At 47.9% G+C, this 20562-nt stretch overlaps 2 protein-coding genes across 2 annotated transcripts; both read left to right on the forward strand.

The window, feature by feature from the left end:
• The first annotated feature begins 898 nt into the window (after window positions 1-898).
• emilin1a (elastin microfibril interfacer 1a) lies at window positions 899-11286 on the forward strand. Its single transcript, XM_067241517.1, has 11 exons — window positions 899-1464; window positions 5570-5689; window positions 6633-6829; window positions 7093-7210; window positions 7512-7699; window positions 7798-9200; window positions 9381-9795; window positions 10152-10277; window positions 10446-10463; window positions 10566-10700; window positions 10967-11286. Exons 1-11 carry the CDS (start codon window positions 1307-1309, stop codon window positions 11284-11286), a joined length of 3198 nt encoding a protein of 1065 aa, XP_067097618.1. The 5' UTR covers window positions 899-1306.
• A 2247-nt stretch (window positions 11287-13533) lies between these two features.
• ankef1a (ankyrin repeat and EF-hand domain containing 1a) lies at window positions 13534-19208 on the forward strand. Its single transcript, XM_067241519.1, has 9 exons — window positions 13534-13890; window positions 14533-14732; window positions 15022-15171; window positions 15386-15509; window positions 15855-16686; window positions 17128-17354; window positions 17505-17665; window positions 18335-18475; window positions 18818-19208. Exons 1-9 carry the CDS (start codon window positions 13539-13541, stop codon window positions 18971-18973), a joined length of 2343 nt encoding a protein of 780 aa, XP_067097620.1. The 5' UTR covers window positions 13534-13538; the 3' UTR covers window positions 18974-19208.
• The last annotated feature ends 1354 nt before the right edge of the window (window positions 19209-20562 follow it).

A 20562-nucleotide genomic window follows, 5' to 3' on the forward strand; every position in this document is an offset into this window, starting at 1 on the left:
CAGAATTACACGACCATTCCTATTGTCCACGTTTGTGACATCATTAGAAAGCCCAGAGGAAGTCCTCTCAATTGGACCAAAAAAATCAAAACAAAACCCAGTACGATTACAAAGTTACTAGCCCACACCTATGTCCACTACAGTGGCCACAACTGAGTCCCAGGGCCTCAGGAGGATGTAGACAGCAGATAACTCCAGCATGGTCCCCCGGGCAGGCCTGTTAGATGTCATCATCACCATCAGAACTCGCTGTCCCTCAGCCCTGCGAGGGGGAGGAGAGCAGAGCAGCACAGCATCAGAGGAGCTGATGGCGGCCAGATTAGCTGTCGTTTAAGGAGGGCTGGAGAGGAGGAGAGGGGGAGGGTCTGAATTCAACCATGACAGCTCTATTCTCTCGACTAAACCGAAGCATCAGGGAACAGTTTCTGTTACAGTTCTCTTTCCCTCCAGCAATGGAATAAAATAGAAGTGAATCTGAAAATGGTTACTAATTTAAACAGGCTTTCAGTGTTTAATTAAGAAATACATACTGTACTTATACTGCACGGTATCTCAGGTCAGATTTTTCTATGTGGTAGGTTATTGAGAAAGGAAGAAAAAGTGGAGTGTCTGAAGTCTGAGGTTCTCTCAGTAACGTTCCACTGATATTTATGAACAGTAACAGACAATAAAGAAAGCAGGATTCAGACAGTGAATGCATTATAGCTGACTGTAACAATAACAATCCTATCCTGATCTCTTCACAAGCTGAATTACATATATGTTTAGAGTGCTTTCTCTCAGTTTATGAACTGGGAGTAATTTCTAATGGTGAGAAGGTTTGGGGGGAGGGACTGTGAATAGAAGAGGAGAGGTCTCCCGTCTCAAAACAGGAGTCCAGAGTGGAAAAATAGAGTGAAAGAGAAGGAGGGGAGAGAGCGAGAGAGAGAGAGGTCTGGACAGGGCAAAGGAGGACTGCACTGCCTCAACGATGACACCATGATGTTGAGGACTGGTTCTTAGCCTACTATAGCGGAATACCTTTTTAATTACATGTAAAATACTATTGGCAACAAACATCCCGATGATGCAGCAAGAGGAAATCTGTTGAATGTTTAAGTAACTTAAAAGCGGGATCTTTAACGGAATATAGCCTACTTCAACAACATACGATTACGCCTGATCACTTAAATTAAATCAATGGATGGATTGTAGACCTCCGCTGAACGTCAAAACTGTTTAAAAAGTAGTATAGATCTTGGGACCGATGGAATTCAGCCTTTGACGTCAATTGGATATATGCGTCGGTGGGCTATCCGTGCGGAAAATGGAGACGTCATTTATATACCTGTTGCTTTTATTGACACTACCTGGAGTAAGTTGGAGTCTTGGATCATCGAATCCATCGAGAACCAGTCCTCACGCGGGTCTAAGCCAGTCCCACGCGAGCGCGCAGAACGGGGGTAGAGTTGCAAGTAGACACAGGTAACGTTCAGTCCAAGTCGTTATCGAATACAATAATGCTTGTAATGCTCCAATCCTTGACAAAATGTGACAAATGATGAATACTACTATTTAAAGAAATTCGTTTTGCCTAATTTTGAGACACAAGTTGTGTTTACAGAAACAGAATGATAATGTTGAGATTGAGCGTTTAACAAAAAGAAAATGAACTGGAATGAGAGTTGAGCATAGACGCCAGCCCTAAGATAATCAAAAATTATAATAATAATGAAAATCAATAACAAATACACAAATGAACCCGTAACCCATTAAAGTTTACTATTACTGGGACCTCACACACATGCTGAGTGGTACCCCTATAATTCTTCATTGGCACCATGCGTGTAATGGACCCTCAAGTTTAGGGTCCATGAGGGGCAGACCTCTACACCACTAAATATGAGATGACGGGTCAGGTTGGGGGAGAGGGGTGGTGGGGTGCAACGAGAGCTCCATGTTCCTCTCTGATCCACGAAGCCAGTGCTACTGTGAGTGAGGAGTCTAGCGGTTCTGTGTGTATTGAACTCAGGCCTAGATGACAGCTACCATGAGGCACATCACTGAAAGTCATTTGGGTCTGATAGAGAGGGAGATGGAGAATAAAACAATAAAAATGGGAAAGAGCGTGTGAGAGACAGAGTGAAAATAGTGAGAAAGAGAGAGAAATGAGAGAGAGAGAGAATTACAGGGAAAGTAAAGAGAGAAGAGAGAGTCCTTAACTGCACTCCTGCTGAAACCAACAGCCTGAGAAGGAGCCAGGCTTGCCTGCTGCTGTGTTAATGCATCCAGTTGGCCAGCGGTGCCGGCTAGCTACTGCTCCGACATCTGTTTGAACTCACTGATTTGTTTTGACAGATGTGTGAAATATTCCATAAGTGGTAAAGAGAGTTGTGAACTTGTGTCTGTACAGTCTCTCAGGGGCTTTGAGCCCAGTTCCCCATTGTCAACCTATTCATCCATGTGCCAGAAAAATAGTTTATAATTTTAATCTCATTATCTTGACTTGATTATCAGATGGGAAGTTAAAACAGAGAGAGAATCATCCAGAAACTCACAGTGGTGTCTTTTCATCAGTTGCACCAGAAGGATGAAGAGACTGGGATGTGGCTAAACTGCAGTGTAACACACCTCCATAAATGGCTATAACATTTGCAAGCAACCAAAAGAAACAATCGTAGCACTGACGTAGCATAAAACTGTGTCATGAGTGCGTCCCACACACACACACTGTATATCACAGCCAGCACTCAGGCTAAACATTACGAGGGGAGTTTTTGCAGCCATGTCATCCCTTACGGAGGGAGTGTGTGGGAGTGTGTGTGTGCACGTACGAGAAGGACTTGGCAGGGGGCGGCCTTTACAAGGACACTCAGGCCTGCCCTAGAGGTCAAACTGAGCTGACCCCACCCCAAACACCCCTCTTTGGAATTCATTGAGAATCCTGTAGTCACGGTGCCTCTTCCTCTAGTCAATAGGAAGATCCCGTCACAGTGGAAGCTTGTGATCTGGGCTGAAGCCATCTCTTTGTAACTAGATTAGCTTCCTCCTTGGTTTTAAGGGGGTTATTTAATACGCCCGCCGATGTTTTTCCAGGTTCTCGATGTGGGGCTCCACAGAGAGAGATTTACTTGCTTTTAGGGGGGTTGAAATCTCACATTGTATCACAAGCCCCTGGCAGTTATTACCCTGCCTCCAGAAGGAGGGGGTTTTATTAGGGTATAAACGGAGCCCCGGGCAGGTGCAGGCCCCCCCATGCTTGAGTTACTGCTCCATAAACATCATAAGAAGACATGGAGCTACGCTTGGAAGAACGGCAATGATCTTGCCAACTCATAACCACCTGAACGCCAGCAGACTGAAGCATGAATATGCTAATCCCTACGTGTAAAAGCCCAGTAACCTGGTAGAGTCTGACTGTGGGAGGGTGGGGGGTGTGGGAGGGTGGGGGTGTTCAAGGGTGGATGTATGAGATGGAGAATGTTTATTACTCTGTGTGTATAATGTTGTTTTCTTGCGCTCCATCTGCTAGTTCAGCAGTTATTTTACTGCTGTGTCAAATATGGTGCTAAATGCGTATCTGAAGAAAGAGCAGGCAAATGTCAGATGATTCACACACCAGCATGAGCTCAATCATTTTGTTCTTTCAAACATCTTTTCACACGGTTGGGCTACTAGGGCTGAAAATAGTTAGTTGTTTATAGTGGCTGCAGTTTCTAGAGGATATAACTTTGAAGATGTCAAGAGCCCCATCTTAGTGAACTGGGAAAACAAATATCGGGCCAAGTCCATTGAGTCTTTGATGGGTTTTTTCACACTGGTGAAAACATGTTAAGTTTGGGGGACTTTCATCGGAGCGATTTCACCCTGGCTGTGTTAACCCTCGTGCTGCCTTCGGGTCACATGACCCAAAGGTTCATAACGAACCATCGTTGTGTTTACCCAATTTTACCCAATACAAAAACAAATAAAAATAATTTTCTTTTAACCATTCCAATGTGGGGGGTCTGAGACAGCCCGACAGTTAAAAGAAAATGCTTCACTTTGTTTTTGTATGAGGTAAATTTGTCGCAATACGACGGTGGGTCACAATGACTGATGGGTCAGAATGACACGAAGATAACACAAGGGTTAAATAATGTGGTTTTATTGGATGGAGGTGAAACCTCTCTCTTCATGTCAGGAAGCTTGGAGGAGGTGAGGGCTACTGTGGCCTTCACATAATCACTTCAATATTCAACTTAATTTTTCTATGAAGGCCATTTATTTAGCAGCAACACTGAAAGCAAACATAGATACATCTCAATCAATGTCTAACCCTGTTATGCGCAAGCATCAAACACACATAGGCTACCGTAATGCTTGTCAACACAAAAACACACTCCCACACACACACGTGTTCTCTCTCCATCGCTCTCTGTCTTTTTCTTTTTTTTTAACCATTCCTCTCTTACACACTCACAAGCGTGTAGATACTCACAAATAAAGGCACTTCTCACGTATTCCGTTGAAGGAAACCTCTGGAAAGAGAGGTGGGGAGTGCTCACGTGTACAATGGGAGGCAGCCGGGAGAGGAAGTTTGTTTACACGAATTCCAGTGTCTGTTCTGTGTCCGAACGTGTGAGAACGCTTCCCTGCTGTTGCTTTATCTCTGCTTGTCCGGGGGACCCTGGTCGGGAATTAGTCATGATAATGAACGAGTTGACCATGCTGGTTGAAGCAGCCTCACTGCTATCAGACATCTAACAGGCTGACACAACACCATACGTAGGGGGCTGGATTGGAGAATGAACAGGCTGGACAGTTAATCTGGATTCATTAACATTGCTGGTTGTCAACACCAGTCTCTCGTGATGAAAAACAAATAATCTTGTCAGTCTGTTCTAGCCTTGGCCTTTAATGGTATGCATCATTCTCGAGAGTCTCTGCAGAAACGTTGTCTCGCGTTCGTTTTTTCAAACTCGGTAGATAGTTGGGCCTTGTGAGGGGTTCGTTAAGGGGGTGAGGAGAAGGTAGATAAACCCATTCTGTCAGTCTGACACAAGATTGGAGAGGGAGGGATCAAGGTCTTACTAACCAGGGAGAGGGAGGGATGCTGATTGAAATTCCTACATGAAGGAACTCCTTGTGCACTATTTCTTACAGTTCAAGTCCAGCATAGCTGAATCCGGGAGTGACACTAATTGGGGGTAATAACAGTCAAGAAAGTGCTGAAGGAGGATTGGAGGATTAGCAATATGAAAATGATGATGGAACATGTCTCCTTAGGACAGTACAAAAGACTGTCTGTGTCTGAAATCTAGCAGCGTGTTTTCCATCGTGTTTGGTGGGAGTCAGAGGGGTGAGGACAAATAGAGTAGCACTGAACACTGGGGGAATGTGTGTGTGTGTGTGTGTGTAAGGGAGAATGTGTGTATGTGTGTCATACTGTGTCTGAACTTCTGAAGAACACAGAACATTAATTTACTCCTGCTTATTATTCTGTTCTATATTGACTTGTATATACTGCCAATATTAATACACTAAAACATCTGTCATACCTTTGTGTGTGTGTGTGTGTGTGTACATCTGTGTGTGTGTTATATTACAGGAACTGGTGTGCTTATGTGGTGACACGCACCATCAGTTGTGTGATGGAGGATGGGGTGGAGACGTATGTCAAGCCAGAATACCAGCGCTGTGCCTGGGGTCAGTGTTCCAGGGTGACAACGTAAGTAACCCCCTCCCTCCCTGTCTCCCTCCCTCCCTCCCTGCCTCCCTCCCTCCCTGCCTCCCTCCCTGCCTCCCTCCCTCCCTCCCTCCCTGCCTCCCTCCCTCGTTACCCCCCTCGTTACCTCCCTCCATCCTTCCCTCCCTACCAACTTCCCTTCCTCCCTTCCTCCTTCACTAACTCCCTCCCTCATAGTCTATGAATGAGTTGGCACGTGATTTCCACCAACAGTTTGGCCACTGCTGCTCCACACCAAAAAAACTAAGAACATTAGAGGGTTTTTCTTTCATTTCTGTGGTTGGTTTCATTCTGAGAGTGTGCCTGCTTTGTTTTTCTCACGCTCTCGCCGAGTGGGAAGCTGGAAATTGAAGTCTTTATTAGGGCAAGGAAAGTTTGACCATGTTTGGGCTGGGTGGCAGACAGTGCTGTACCCTTATGAAGTTATATAATCGGTGATTCTTACTTTGTTTGAAAAATAAACCGCCATAAATCTTCATCAGGACTTCCAGTCATGACCCATTTCTAAAGCTATGTTATGATGATCTACATGATTCAATTAATCATTCTTAAATTAAAGAAAAATAAATGTATGTCCCAAACATAACATTTATGCAAAGGTTTGATTCAAATAGTGATCCAAGAGGAGGATCATGAGTTGGTCTGGAATATTCCACCTGGGCTGAGTCAAGCACAGTGATTCTTAATGTTCCTTTATTGATACCTAAACATTTCACTATCTTGCATTTAATTCATTTAAAAAGTTGCAAGCTTACCTAACAATTACCTATTGAAAGATGTCTACCTCCTTGACTACAACATTAATACACACAAATACGATTCAAATAGATCCAAGAGGGATCTGTAAAATGCCATGCCCTGGGAAGAATTATTTAACTTTGTATTTGATTACTTACCTACCTTTTCACTTCCTGTGCATCCCCAGATATCGGACCTACAGGAGACCCAGGTACAAGGTGGCCTACAAAATGGTGACAGAAATGGAGTGGAAGTGTTGCCACGGTTACTCGGGCGACGACTGCAGTGAGGGGTCGACAGAGGTCACTGCAGGAAGACCCCAAGTCACTCAGACAGGCTACAACACAGGAAGTGGTCAAAGGGGGGGAGAAAGGGGAGGAGAGGGTACGTGTTCACCACCCCCCCCCCCCCCCCCGCATCCTCAATGCTTCACCCCATTCTCACCACTCCTCATTCACACCCTCTCCCTCTCCCACTCCACAACCCCCTTACCCCAGCTCACTCCAACCCCCCCACCCCTCCTTACTCCCACCCCTCCTCATCCTCATTTCCACCACCCCTCCTCACTCCCACCTCACCCCCACCTCCCATCCCCACCACAATTTTGACATCAAACGTGCTGTGTTTTCTCCTGTGTGTTTCTCCAGGAAACGACGACAAAATGAGGCAACTTGAGGAGAAGATCCAGAGGCTCACCAAGGACCTCCACGACATGCAGTCCACCATGCATGGCATGAACCGACGGCTGCACGAGGACTCTAGCCGGTAGGGGGCTCTCATCCCTCCTCCTTCTCCCTCTCTCCTACCTCTCCTCCTTCTTCCTATCTCCTCCCTCTCCTCCTTCTACCTTTCTTCCTTCTCCCTCTACCCTCAGAGAAGACAAGGAAAAACTCAAGAAAACTTAAGAAAAGGCAGGCCAGTTTTGTCAGGGATGCCTTCCTCCATATTTTGTACATAATATTGGTCTACATATGAACCCAACATTGTTTAACAGTAAATGAACCTAAACCAACCTAAACCCTCAAGAGTACCGTCCTGTAACCTCTCCTCTGGGCCCCCGTAACAGGTCAGGTGTGAATGGAGGCCGCACCCCCGCAGACGCAGCCCAGCCCCACATGAAGGAGACCATCACCAGCATCCAGACCAGGCTGGACCAGCTGTACAACCGCACCCAGGTCCACGACCAGACCCTCCACAACATCAACAACCACCTGGTCAACGGCAACGAGCTGGATGGTGTCGCCAGAGGTGGAGGTGTGTGTGCGTGGAGGTGTGTGTGTGTGTGTGGGTGTGAGGGAACAGTACATTAAAAAAACTAAAATGTAATTGTATTTCATTGTGTCGACCCCCAGGTGGTAGTCAGCTGGACACACTGAAGGAGGAGATCCTACGGGAGCTGGAGAGGAGGGTGTCCCTCTCCTGCTCCTCCTGCCAGGCAGGCGTGGAGGACCTGAGGAGGCAACAGGAGGAGGACCGGGACAGGATCCGGGCCCTGGAGAAGCTCCTGAGCTCCATGGACCAGCACTTCCGCCAGAGCCTGGAGATCAGCCGCAGGGAGACAGAGAGAGTCCAGGGCTGCTGCAGCTCCCTGGAAGACCTGGGGACGCGGATGGGCACCCTGGAGGTCAAAGTGAGCACCACAGCGGAAGGGTGTGATGTCATCAAAGGGCGACTGGACAAGGAGCTATTGGGAGGAGGAGGAGGAGGAGGAGGAGGAGGAGGAGGAGGAGGAGGGGGAGGGGGAGGGAGAGGAAAACTGACCGAGGACAGGTTGAACGGGCGTCTGAGGGAGTTGGAAAAGAGGCTGAACAACACGATGAGGAAGACGGAGCAGAAATGTGCCAACACTGGAAACAACATGAAGGAAAACTTCCAGAGAGAAGTCACCCAGATACGCAACACGGTCTTCGGCGGCATGGACGACCACAGCTTCAAAATAGGCAAGATAGAGCTGGACCTGTCTGTCTTAGGAGACACAGTCACAGACCACAGCAGACGTCTCAGCCATCTGGAGAACGTCACTACAGTCATGGACAGGAAGCTAACATCCACCACCGACCTGTGCACAGAGTCCTGTGGGCCGGGTGGAAAGGGCAGTAAGACAGATGACACCATCAAAACCCTGGAGTGGATGGTCGTCGCTAACAAGGAGGACATCAAGACGTTTGACACCAAACTGCATGACCTGTCAGTGAGCGGAGACTCTCTCTTGGACAGAGTGATGGACCTCACCAAAGATGTCCGGAGGATCAAAGATGTGACAGGAGAGGACGGAGAGCGCTTCAACCGGATTCTGACAGAGGTGGAAACGCTGGGCCGCGGGGTGGACGACTGTTCGGTCTGCTCCTCCGTGGAGGGCGACCTTCGCGCGTTCACCAACGCCACCAACAGCGCCCTCGACAGGTGGGGGGAGGAACTGACCGACCTGCGAAGGAGGGTGGACTCGGATGAGACGGCCTGCTCTCAGGTGTGCTCCAACCTGCAGGAGGAGGTGGGGAGGCTGACAGACGAGGTGGAGGAGTGCACGGGGCAGTGCAAGAACGGCTTGACGGATCTGAGGGAACATCTGGAAGGCCACAGCGTTCACAACGGCAGGCTGGGGGGAGACCTGAAGTCTCTGCAGGGAGAGCTGTCGGGGGTCATGGTCACGTTGAGCTCCATCAACAACACCTTGAAGGGACTGGGCCGCACCGTGCAGAGACACGGGAACACGCTCTCGGACCTCAGCAACGACAAGGACAACATCATCTCAGAGGTGGTTATGACACCGATAACCACGTGTTGCTAAGATTTGCTTTACACTTGGATTATGATAAGTGCAAGCGCACACATCCCGCACACATCCCAGTTGTGTGACTAATTATCTAAATGTTAACAAATCTATTTCAAGGGATACACACCCAGTCAGCTCATTCTACATTCACTGTCTCCTCAGGTGGAGAAGGTGCAAAGGGACTTGAAGGATCACATCGAGAACAGCAGGGGGTGCTTTGGCAGCCTGGGCAGGGAGATCCAGCTGATCACCAGCAACTACGTGACCGAGGTGGGAGAGTGCAGGCGGGCCGGGGAGGGCCTGGACAAGAGGCTGTCCAAGATGGAGGGCATGTGTGGCCGGCTGGACTCTGTATCTGACAGCCTGCAAAAGATCAAAGAGGGGCTGAGCAGGCATGTGTCAGGCCTCTGGAACTGTGTCAACGGGCTGAACGCCACGGTCTTGACCCACGGAGATGCTATCGAGAACATCCAGAAGGTCCAGCTGGAGAACGTCCAGGAGAACATCCACAGGCTGAACTCCTCTGTGGTCAACATGCTTGAGGAGTTCTACAGCTTCAGGGAACAGGACTTTGAGGGTGAGTTGGGTGCGCGTCTATGACGCAAGTTAAAGTGTGTTTGCGAGTGCCGTTGTGTGTGTGTGTGTGTGTGTGTGAATGGGTAAGAGCAGTCAGTTAAGGGAGTCGGAGTCAAGGTCAGGTCGAATTTGAAAATAGACCAGAGAAAGAATCCAGCATGTCACAATGATGAACGGTAACCCTGGTCACTTTCACTTACTGTAAGTCTCTCTGTTGTGTGTTTGTGGTAGATGAGAAGGTCATTTTCTGTATCTGTATTATATCCAATAGAAAAGATAAGAAATGGAACAAAAATATCTTTCTGGCGATGCTGTTTTTCTGGAGTGTTTTCTCCAAAATGTGTCTGTTTCGACCAGGCCCACCTGGTCTTCCAGGCCCCCAGGGTGAGAGGGGCTTCCCGGGGCTCCCGGGACCCAAAGGACCCCAGGGAAGGGACGGCCCTCCGGGCAAGCAGGGCAAGGAAGGCCCAGTGGGACCCCCAGGTAAAACAAACACAACTCTGATCTCTGAAAAACAGAAACATAAAAACAAGTAACTACTCACGGAATGGTACATCTGCGCCCAAGAATGACGTCAAAAATATACATAAAAGGTTACGCCAAATCTATTTGTTTCGTTATTTTAACATACCTTTCGATGTTTACTTCCAGGTCTCAGAGGGGAAGAAGGTATGTCGTTTATTTGAATTAGACATGAAAAGGGAATAATGCAATGCTGGATCGATTTCGTCTGAAGGCTATGACTGTTGACCGTTCCTTCCGCTGTGGCAGGGTCTGCAGGCTCGGACGCCCACGTTCCACGTCTGTCCTTCTCTGCCGCCCTCACGCGTCCTATGGGCAACGCGGGGACCATCGTTTTCAACAAGGTGTTCGTCAACGAGAAGGATGTCTACAACCCACGGACAGGTATTAGAACCCACTCACTTGAAAGGGGAAGTTGTACCTCGTCCCCAGTGTATGAACTTATCCCCATCTGATGAAATAGCTCGAGTGAGAAAGAACTTTAAAATGGCAAAATTCCATCCAAATCAAAACATTCAGATAATATCTATGCTTGACACATTTTTTCATATAACCATAACATAATTCTGTTCAACATAACCATAACACACTGAATTCAGCTCAACATAACCATAACACAATTCACTTTAAACATGGTGTCTCCATCCCAGGGTACTTCACTGCTCCAGTGAGTGGAAAGTACTTCTTCAGTGCCACGCTGACTGGCCACAAGAACGTGAAGATCGAGGCGGTCCTGTCCAAGTCCAACTACGGCATGGCTCGCGCTGACTCGGCGGGATACCAACCAGAGGGCCTGGAGAAGCCCATGGCAGAGGCAAGGCTCACCCCCGGGGCCCTGGCCGTGTTCAACATCATCCTGCCCATGAACATAGGAGACACGGTCTGCATTGACCTGGTCACCGGCAAGCTGGCCCACTCAGTGGAACCCCTCACTATCTTCAGCGGGATTCTGCTGTATGAGACTGTGTGATCGGACGGGAGGTTGTGTGAGGCTGTCTGACAGCTGTGTGTCAGTGCTGGGGTGTTGTTTGTTTGACCGATATGGAGATGGAAGGAAATTGGGATGTGCTGTATGTGTGTGTTTTGTATAGAGAGATTGGTTCAGTACTGCAGGGGTTTGAGAGAGACTAAACGTTCCATTTGAGTAGGAACAAAAGAATAAATGTTTCCTTTTTTGAATTTTATAGATTTTTTTTTTTTTTTACAGCTTTAAAAAAAGGAAAATAGTCATCGGAGCTGAGAGCCATTTTATGTTTTTGTGTTTTACGTTCATTTCTTTTGGAAAGAGAAGCCACTGCAGGGTTTTTCATTAACTCAACAATTGTATGCAACACTATACACTTGAATGTTATTATGGTAAGCTGGCCTCGAGGTCCCACTTATACTTAAATCTTAAAAGGAAAATGTTTTTGAAGGATCATGAAGGATGAAAACAATATTTGTATTATATAATACACCCACGGATTATGACTGGTATAGTTAGAGGTTATTGCACATATTTCTACAGTATTTCAATGTTTTCTCTTTTGTCATTTGTATTTTCCTTACTTTAGAATAAAAACAATGTCAGGTTTAGTGAGCAATACAGCAGTATTTTCTGCAAAGATGAAAGTGAAGTTACAAAGGTTCTGCCTGCCAGTTCAAAGTCGATTTATCGAGTCAATTTTAGGAACATTCCATTGAGGGCTGCCCAAGGACACAGGGGCAAAGACAAGGGGAGGACAGGGGATTTTTTGGAATCACTGATTATACTGGGTCATATAAACTTTGTAGAGGATCAACCAACCTTGTTAGGCAGTTTCTTTCAGATCCACTGACAGGAAAATTCATATTTACAGCCTCAGATAAGGACTAACAGGGCTACACGTCACCCTAGTGTCAAGATTAGCTGCTTCCTGTGTTCTTAGTGGTCTAATAACTCTGCCTTCCTCAGAATTAAAGTATTTTTAAATTTCATCTTTCACCGGCCACCACACAGCACAATCTGGCTGTATTTGCTTTATCTGTCAGTGCAACAACAGGGATTTAAAGAGTTTAGGTTGTACTTTGTTTTGGTCACTATGCCAGAAAAGGTACCTACATTTCCAGGATATCCAGAGTCAGTAACACAACATTTAACTTGCTTGTGTGTTGTGTCAATGCAATTTTGTAATAATATTTTCTATACATTTACAACATCGATAGAATGTAAATATTTTGTATAATGTTGTCATAATAGTATGTCTCATGACTTAACACAGTGTTTATTTTTATTAGGTATGTTTTCCACGTGTATAATACAGATAGGGCCTACTACGTTTTACACAGCTTCTTCGCTGGTGGTTGTTTTTTGTGGCTGAGAAACATTCTTTATAAATGGATATTGTGTTACACAAGTGACATCTAGCGTTCATATTTATAGCTCGACACAACATTGAACAACCCTGACAAATTTAAATGATTTTGAAAGTGGCGGTATCGTATTCTTTATCGCGTAGAGTCATCAAGTATCCTCCTAGTGTGACCCTCTCAAACACTGTCATTTCCCTGTCACTCAAAGTAACTTCCAAGACCATGTCAACTGATATATGCGACGTCGCTGAAGTGCAAAGGAACTGTAATTCTACCTACTTGAGAATGTCGAGGCACTGAGACGGGCTGATAGCATAAGCTTTGTCAAAACTCGGTCTGGGCTTTAAAAGAACGTTCTTCAGAGCCAGTCCCTGATCTTCAGCGCGCGTTATGTTGCTATGGAGATGAGGTCTCTGCCGGCAGAAACAAAGTAAGAGGTTGCGCTTTGAAACAAAGTAGCCTACCAAGGAAGAAATCCTTTTGAAACTTCAGAATTGTATCGATCGTTTTCATCGCGTATTATGTGTGGCTCCTCCACACCAATAAAAAGGAGAACACAACCTATTTCTTCGTTCCAAGATTTTGAATAAGGTATAGTAATAGAGTGATGGTCTCGATAACAGAATAGTAGGCTACTACTGTAGTAGAGCTACTGTAAAGTTCTAATATTGTTTTGATGTAATGAGACTTGTTTTTTTTCGAACTAAATTTGAGATCAAGTGAAACTAATGTATACAGTACAGTAGTTTTTAACCAGTCGCAATTGTTAATCGGCTAATTTGGTTCGTTCCTTAAACACAGAAGCATTATTTCTTTCAATCGAACTCATTAATATCACCAAACATACGCATTTACCGTGTCGTCCTGTACAGGGAAAGAGTACAGTACGGGATGAAGAGTCGAGTTGCAGAGGGTCGTCTGCAGGTGCTTCAGATCTACAAACTGCTACAGCACGTCCATGATGGAGACAAATCCCGGATAGAGACGATGGTGAGCATGGGGGTGGACCAGCTAATCAACCTGACTGAACCCAAGCAGGGCACCGGTGTTCTCCACCTGGCTTCAGAGGCCAACAACACAGACATGGTCAGCTTCCTGCTGTCCCTGGGCGCCCATCCCAACATCCAGGACACGAGGGGTCGCACCCCTGTGATGCTCGCCGCAGAGCTGGGCCACATCGACATGGTGAACCTGCTGGCCGAAAGCAACGCTGACATGAGCCTGGTGGACTCGGAGGGGAAAGGTGAGGGGGAGGACTGCACAGGCTCTGGAGCAGGGTTAGTAACAGACACTGATACTCTGTGTGGGATAGAGTCAGATAGCATAGAGCAGTGGTCTTCAACCCTGGTCCTCAGGGCCCTCCTGACATAGAGCACAGTACCCCTGGTCCTCCATTGTATGTGATTATGGGACTGACACACAGTGTGTTCTTTTTTTTCTTCAGTCAGACAAAGGGTTTGTGTTGAATGCCTGACTTGTGTCTGACTCATCAAAATGCATGATCCTCTCTGTTTAGATATTGATGAGCTCAGTATCCCTGGTTACTCAAATTGCGTGGGATCCAACCAATGGCACTGCTATAAAGCTCCTTTAAACCAATTATCATAATTGCCTCAATCGCAGTCCAACCCGGACAGGCTTCCATTACAGTAAATGACACGGCAAGGCTCTTTAGAGGGGGAAGAGAGGGGACAGGGAGGGGAGAGGCAGCAACAATGGCCACATCTAATTACAGATCAGACCCAGAAGTTGATCCTCTCCTGCAAAGCCACTTGGGTAATCTGAGCCTGTGGATCTGGCTGGGTTCGCTGGTCTGGTCTCTTCCTCTTTCTTTCCCCTCTGATCTCTCTCCCGGTCCCCCTGCCCTTCCTGGCCGTGTTCCCAGGCATGCTCTTCTACTGTATGGTCCCTACCAAGCGCCATACACGCTGCATGCAGGCGGGCCTGAAAGGCAACGCTGATGTCAACAATGTGTCGCTGGCCGGGGCGCCAGTCTTCCTGCTGGCGTGTGAGCAGGCACCAGAATGTGCCACTATGTGTCTCAGGATGCTGGAGAGTGGTGCTGACCCCAACGCAACCAATGAGGTTAGAAGAGGGGGTGGGGTGGTGAGGGGTTGGGAGGGGGTTGGATGCTTGAGTCTGAAGTCCTCTCTCAAAGTCTGTTTGCAGTGTTTGGGGAAGCCTGAAAAACAAGCATTTCAATGTCAGTAATGTACGTGCACATGACAATAAACCTGAACGTGTTCAAACAGAGTGTGTCTTGTTCGAACAGAGATCAGCATCTTCTTAAAGGTCCTCTGTTCAAGTTCTGATGTTCTCCATTCAAGTATCTATCAAAACATATTGTGAAGGCTCAGCGTCTCTCTGTCTCCAGGCAACCGGCCGGACAGCCCTGATGGAGGCCTCCCGAGCAGGGTGCCTCCAGCTGGTGAGAGCCATCCTGCAGAGGGGAGGGAACCCCAACGCCCTGGACAAGAAGAGCTTCCATGCCACACACCTCGCAGCCATGGGCGGTTTCTTCGAGGTGGGTCCCAGTGAGTGTGTGGCTGTAAAAGAATGAGGCAGTCTGGTATTTACTGCTGCTGATGACTCATGTTTAGAGCTCAGAGTCCTGTGAGTTCATCTGTCAGCTTATAGCCGTTACAGGAATGTTCCCCAAGGACGGTGTGGTGCAGAGACAGTTACTGGCAATAAAGTTATTTGTGAGTCAAGGAACGCTGACTATCCTTCCTGTGCAGGTGATCCAGATTCTGTCTGCGTACGGAGCAGATATGGGGGTGATGACCCTGGAGGGCAGTACTGCTCTGCACTACGGGGCCTACGGTGGTTTCACCGACTGCTGCCGGTTCCTGGCTCAGAGAGGTACCAGGGAGGCTGTTAGTGACAGAGCTATCTTCAGAGCCATAACCCTCACAGCCCTATCCTTTAGATCCATAACCTTAACATCCATAGCCCTCACAACCATAACCCACACAGCCAAACTCTAATTACACCTCCTTTGGACGATAAACCTCTGGGGATGGGTATAGCTCTGCGGAAGAGCATTAAACTGCAGATCTATAAATCAGGTCCAAATCCCCCCTGTCCTCATTTGGGATCAGCTAAATGAATACCTTACATTGCATAACTCTTACAACTGAGCTTGGTTTATAGTGTGAGCTTCTGAAGCAGATTGTCACCCGTGCTTTTCCGTCCATGTGTCTCCAGGTTGTAACTCCAAGCTGAAGGACCAGGAGGGTTTGTTGCCGCGCCAGGTTGCCAAGGACAACGGCCACAGGGCGGCCACAAAGGAGCTAAAGAAGGCCGAGAGGTTACAAGGGAAGTACTCCAAGCCTGGCGTGTCCAATCCAAACCCTCCCTGGGCCCTGACCCTCCACGATTGGTCCTACGAGAACGAGACCGTCCTTCGCAACGCCTTCGCGGAGGAGTCAGGGGGAACCGATTCGGTTTCTGGGGAGACGTTCATCTCCGTGCTGCAGGGCCACCATGCGCCGGCAGAACTCGACGAGCTTCACACCATCCTCGCGGCCCACGACAAGAGGAGAGAAGGCATCATCAGCGTCAACGAGTTCTTCAAAGGCCTCAAGTACCTTCAGAAGCCCTTCGTCATGAGCTCCTACGGCCCCAAGAAGAAAAAAGGGGGGAAAGGAGCGGGGAAGAAAGGGAAGAAGAAAGGGAAGATCACCATTCCTCTTCCCATCTGCACTGTCCCCTCGGAGCTCATCCACCGGCGGGACGACGGCGGCCCACCTCACTTCATGATTGAGACCCACCACCTCGCCACCGACCTCAGCCGCTTCGACCGGGACCACCCTCCCAGCCACCCCATCCAGGACGACTCAGCCTGGTACATGGACGAGCCTGACAAGGTCTACATCAACATCAGCTACAGCGTAAAGACCGGAGACCTGGAGTCTCTGGACCTGGCCTTCAGTCAGGGGGTGCCTGTGGACGTGAAGGACCGCTTCTACAAGACCCCGCTCATGACCGCATGCTCCAGCGGCAACTATGACGTGGCTCACTACCTTCTCAGCCAGGGGTAAGATATCCTGGGGTAGATCTCAGCCAGGGGTAAGATATCCTGGGGTAGATCTCAGCCAGGGGTAAGATATCCTGGGGTAGATCTCAGCCAGGGGTAAGATATCCTGGGGTAGATCTCAGCCAGGGGTAAGATATCCTGGGGTAGATCTCAGCCAGGGGTAAGATATCCTGGGGTAGATCTTAGCCAGGGGTAAGATATCCTGGGGTAGATCTCAGCCAGGGGTAAGATATCCTGGGGTAGATTTCAGCCAGGGGTAAAATATCCTTGGGTAGATTTCAGCCAGGGGTAAGATATCCTGGGGTAGATTTCAGCCAGGGGTGTTGGTGTTAGAGCTCTAGGAGTAAGACTTCCAGGGGTAAGACAGGAGGAGTCAGGTGGCTGAGCGGTTAGGGAATTGGGCTCGTAATCAGAAGGTTGCCGGTTCGATTACCCCCCCAGGGCTGATGTAAACGCCTGTGACCAGTTCCGCTGGACGCCACTTCACCATGCCTGCCACGCCGGCCAGTTGGACGTCGTGGAGCTGCTGCTGGAACGAGGTGCCTCGGTGGACGCCCCGGCACTGAACGGAGCCACGCCCCTCATGAGGGCCATCGAGAGCTGCAGGCTCTGCTGCGTGGACTTCCTCATCAAGGCTGGGGCCGACGTTGCCGCAGAGAACAAGAAAGGTGACGTCAGCATCGCGAACTAAAACGTGATCATTCATTTGATCTTGCCTCTTCAGTTTTCTCTGTTGTTTGTCATGGTTGGGATATTTCTTAATTCGGGGACTGTCGCTGATTTTTGCCTGTGTTTTGAGTCCTGAATTTTCGTTACAGAACAAAATTGCCTGGCCATAGCTCGTGCCTATGCAGACATACGGATTGTGGACTTGATTAAGGCTAAGATTGATACTCTGCCTAAACCCAAAGAGAACAAGAAAGCCAAGACTGCAAAACAACCACAACAGAAACCCAAACCAGCTACCGCTACAGAAAAGGTACCAGCTGCACACTAATGGGGGCTGGAATCGGCTTCAAGCTGCTAATAGTGGATCAATATTTTCAGTTTTAGACACACACTGCAAGACACACATTCCTCTTTGCTCTTGAAGTCCTATCAACATGAAACACAAGCTGCTGTTACTCTACCCCGGCGAGTTGTAAGCAAATTAGCTGAGCCGTGTTGAGTTACGCATGGACAAGCTTGCTGTGGGGATCTTAGTAACCACAGACACAGTAGCTGGAGACCAGCTTGCTGTGGGAAACTTAGTAACCACAGACACAGTAGCTGGAGACCAGCTTGCTGTGGGAAACTTAGTAACCACAGACACAGTAGCTGGAGACCAGCTTGCTGTGGGGATCTTAGTAACCACAGACACAGTAGCTGGAGACAAGCGGACATTCCAGTCTCTAGTCACGGACACAGGGAGCTAATTGTTGATGTTACTTATGTGTTGCTTTCACAGCCCCCCTGGAGCGTCCAGTCAGATTACAGCTGGGTCTCATTTCAGAGGCTAGACTTCATATTAAACGTGTATATGATGACAAAACACTTGTATATAATATTGTATACTATCGACTGGATTTGAACATCTTTGATTTGGTATTGCCTGAATTTAAGGGGTCGTGCCCTTGGTGACCCTTGTTGCTATGGTTACCCCCTCCAGAGCGCTGAAACGCTGAACTCAGTTCCGTCCCACAAGCTGGCAAAGAAAGAAGCCTCCATGAAGGAAACTGTTGTCATGCACAGCTCCCAGATCACCCAGGGGAAACTAGGCAAAGTGGACATCAGCTTTTTGCCCAAAACGGTACGGCCATTCTCAGACCTAACTCCTGACCTTTCCTCTATGGTAGAAAGGTCCTGTAGATGTGGAAGACTTTACTTTATTCATGTGGAAGTTGTGAATATGGATGCAAGTCGGCTACAAATCTGTGATTTAAGAAAAAAAGTAAAATCCATATAAGAAAAAAACTTTTTCTGATTTCATCCTGCGCTTGTGTGTCTGTTTGTTGGTTTTCCACTGTAATACTGATCTGATCCTTGATTACCCGATGTATTTACCTTACGCCCTATTTGTATGTCACTTTGGGTGAAAGCGTCAGCTGAATGGGTAAAAGCTCCAGTTTAAACGGCTGACTTCGTCCTCCAGGTGAGGGGCAAGCAGCTCACCAGCAGCCAGATGCTGGAGAAGAAGGAGAGGCGGAGGGAGAGGTTCTCCTACGAGGTGGACTTTGAGGACTTCCTGATGCCCTTCAGCATGAACATCCAGAAGAAATCTCTGGAGCTGTCTGAGGTCACCAACTAGAGGAGCAAATCAAGAGCAGTGCATCTGCAGCTGGTCTCTGTGTTCTGGCTGGTCCCAGCTCTGTACTGGACCATACAGGAGATAGTCCTAAGACAGGCATGTGCAGATGGGCATCAGTAGTGTAGGAGATGGCCTACTTACCAACAACATGCCATGAAGGAAAGATGTTCAGTTTAAAGCGATTTTACACAGTGCACTAGTGCCATGTGATCACAGGTTCTTGTGTTTGTACTCTGTAGCATATTCAGTGAATAAATGGATCTGTGCATTTTCTACCCAGCTGTCCTCCATCGCTTTATCACGTAGAACTGATGTGTACCTAATGTCAGGATGTGTTTGTATTTCAAGTATGTAGAATGAGGGCTAAAGTATACAGCACATGTCCTGTCCTTGGCCTTGCCTGCTTCTCTCTCTCTCTCTCTCTCTCTCTCTCTCTCTCTTCTCTTTTTGTCTCTCTCTCTCTGTCTCTCCCTTTCTCTCCCCCTCTCACCCATTTCTTTCTCCCTCACTCTCTTCCTCTCCCTTTCTCTCCCTCCCTCCCCCCTTTCTCTTTCTCCCTCCCTCTCTTCCTCTCTCTACCCCCTTCTCTCTTCCTCCGTCCCTCCCTTCCACCCTCCCTTTCTCTCTTTCTCCCTCACTCTCTTCCTCTCCCTTTCTCTCCCTGCCTCCCTCCCCCTTTCTCTCTTTCTCCCTCACTCTCTTCCTCTCTCTACCCCCTTCTCTCTTCCTTCCTCCCTCCCTCCCTTCCACCCCCCTCCCTTTCTCTCTGCAGTTGCAGAAGGTTTAATGATGTGGGAGGATCAGAGCTAGCGGCAGGTAGTTGGCGTGTGTCACGTCTCCTTTCTCCCTCACCGTCTGTCTGACACGCTGTGCCACAGCCCTCGCTCTGCAGGTAACAGGACAAGCTAGCACACACACACCCACACAGTCTTTAAAACCTCTTTGTGTCCTTGTAAATCATGGTACACGTGGTTGGTTCTGTGATGGTTTCAGTTCATTGGTTGTGTGCTAGTTTCGTTTTACTGGTCTGTCACACTGTAACACGAAGAGTGCGCGCGCACTCTACCAAACAGTCTGTTATTTTCTGACGAGAAGGATGTGTTCTACAGACAGGCCAGCAGGGGGTGCTGTTTGTCACAACTTCATTGGAGACAGGAGTGCTCTCCTCGCTGGAGGTCTGTCCTCCATGAGTCTAACGTGAAAGCTGAACAACCACAATAACAAAAAAGCTGCATGAACAGGAACTTGTCTCAGCTCAGCTCACAATGTGGCAAGATGGCGGCCTTGTATGTGCCCATTGTTTTCATAGCCACCATGGCTGTCTTGGTATCAATTCAACAAATTATAAATCTGAATAGAAGAGAGATCTCTGTGAATACCCACGATAAAGAAATCTTGTTGATCTCAATTCTTTTTTTTTCAAATAACAACTGTCACAGATTTTCATTGTTTCATCTAGTTTGCCTTTTGGCAATGGAGTACAGCAACTGTGCAGGATATTAGCAGCACATGATCAGAGATTACCATCCGGCTGATGGATTTTCTCTCACCTGCCTGTGTGTTAAATGTGTTAGCCCGTCCTGAGCCCT

Source organism: Osmerus mordax, chromosome 8 (assembly GCF_038355195.1).
Source record: "Osmerus mordax isolate fOsmMor3 chromosome 8, fOsmMor3.pri, whole genome shotgun sequence".
Lineage (NCBI taxonomy): Eukaryota > Metazoa > Chordata > Actinopteri > Osmeriformes > Osmeridae > Osmerus > Osmerus mordax.

What these genes read in the sequence shown, in the direction of transcription:
- emilin1a (XM_067241517.1), top strand. Translation starts at nt 1,307, where the DNA reads ATGGAGACGTCATTTATATACCTGTTGCTTTTATTGACACTACCTGGA. An exon ending in TGGTGTCGCCAGAGGTGGAG is followed by an intron (nt 7,700 to 7,797) that starts GTGTGTGTGCGT and finishes GTCGACCCCCAG; the next exon opens with GTGGTAGTCAGCTGGACACA. An exon ending in CAGGGAACAGGACTTTGAGG is followed by an intron (nt 9,796 to 10,151) that starts GTGAGTTGGGTG and finishes TGTTTCGACCAG; the next exon opens with GCCCACCTGGTCTTCCAGGC.
- ankef1a (XM_067241519.1), top strand. Translation starts at nt 13,539, where the DNA reads ATGAAGAGTCGAGTTGCAGAGGGTCGTCTGCAGGTGCTTCAGATCTAC. An exon ending in CACTACCTTCTCAGCCAGGG is followed by an intron (nt 16,687 to 17,127) that starts GTAAGATATCCT and finishes TTACCCCCCCAG; the next exon opens with GGCTGATGTAAACGCCTGTG. An exon ending in TCAGCTTTTTGCCCAAAACG is followed by an intron (nt 18,476 to 18,817) that starts GTACGGCCATTC and finishes TTCGTCCTCCAG; the next exon opens with GTGAGGGGCAAGCAGCTCAC.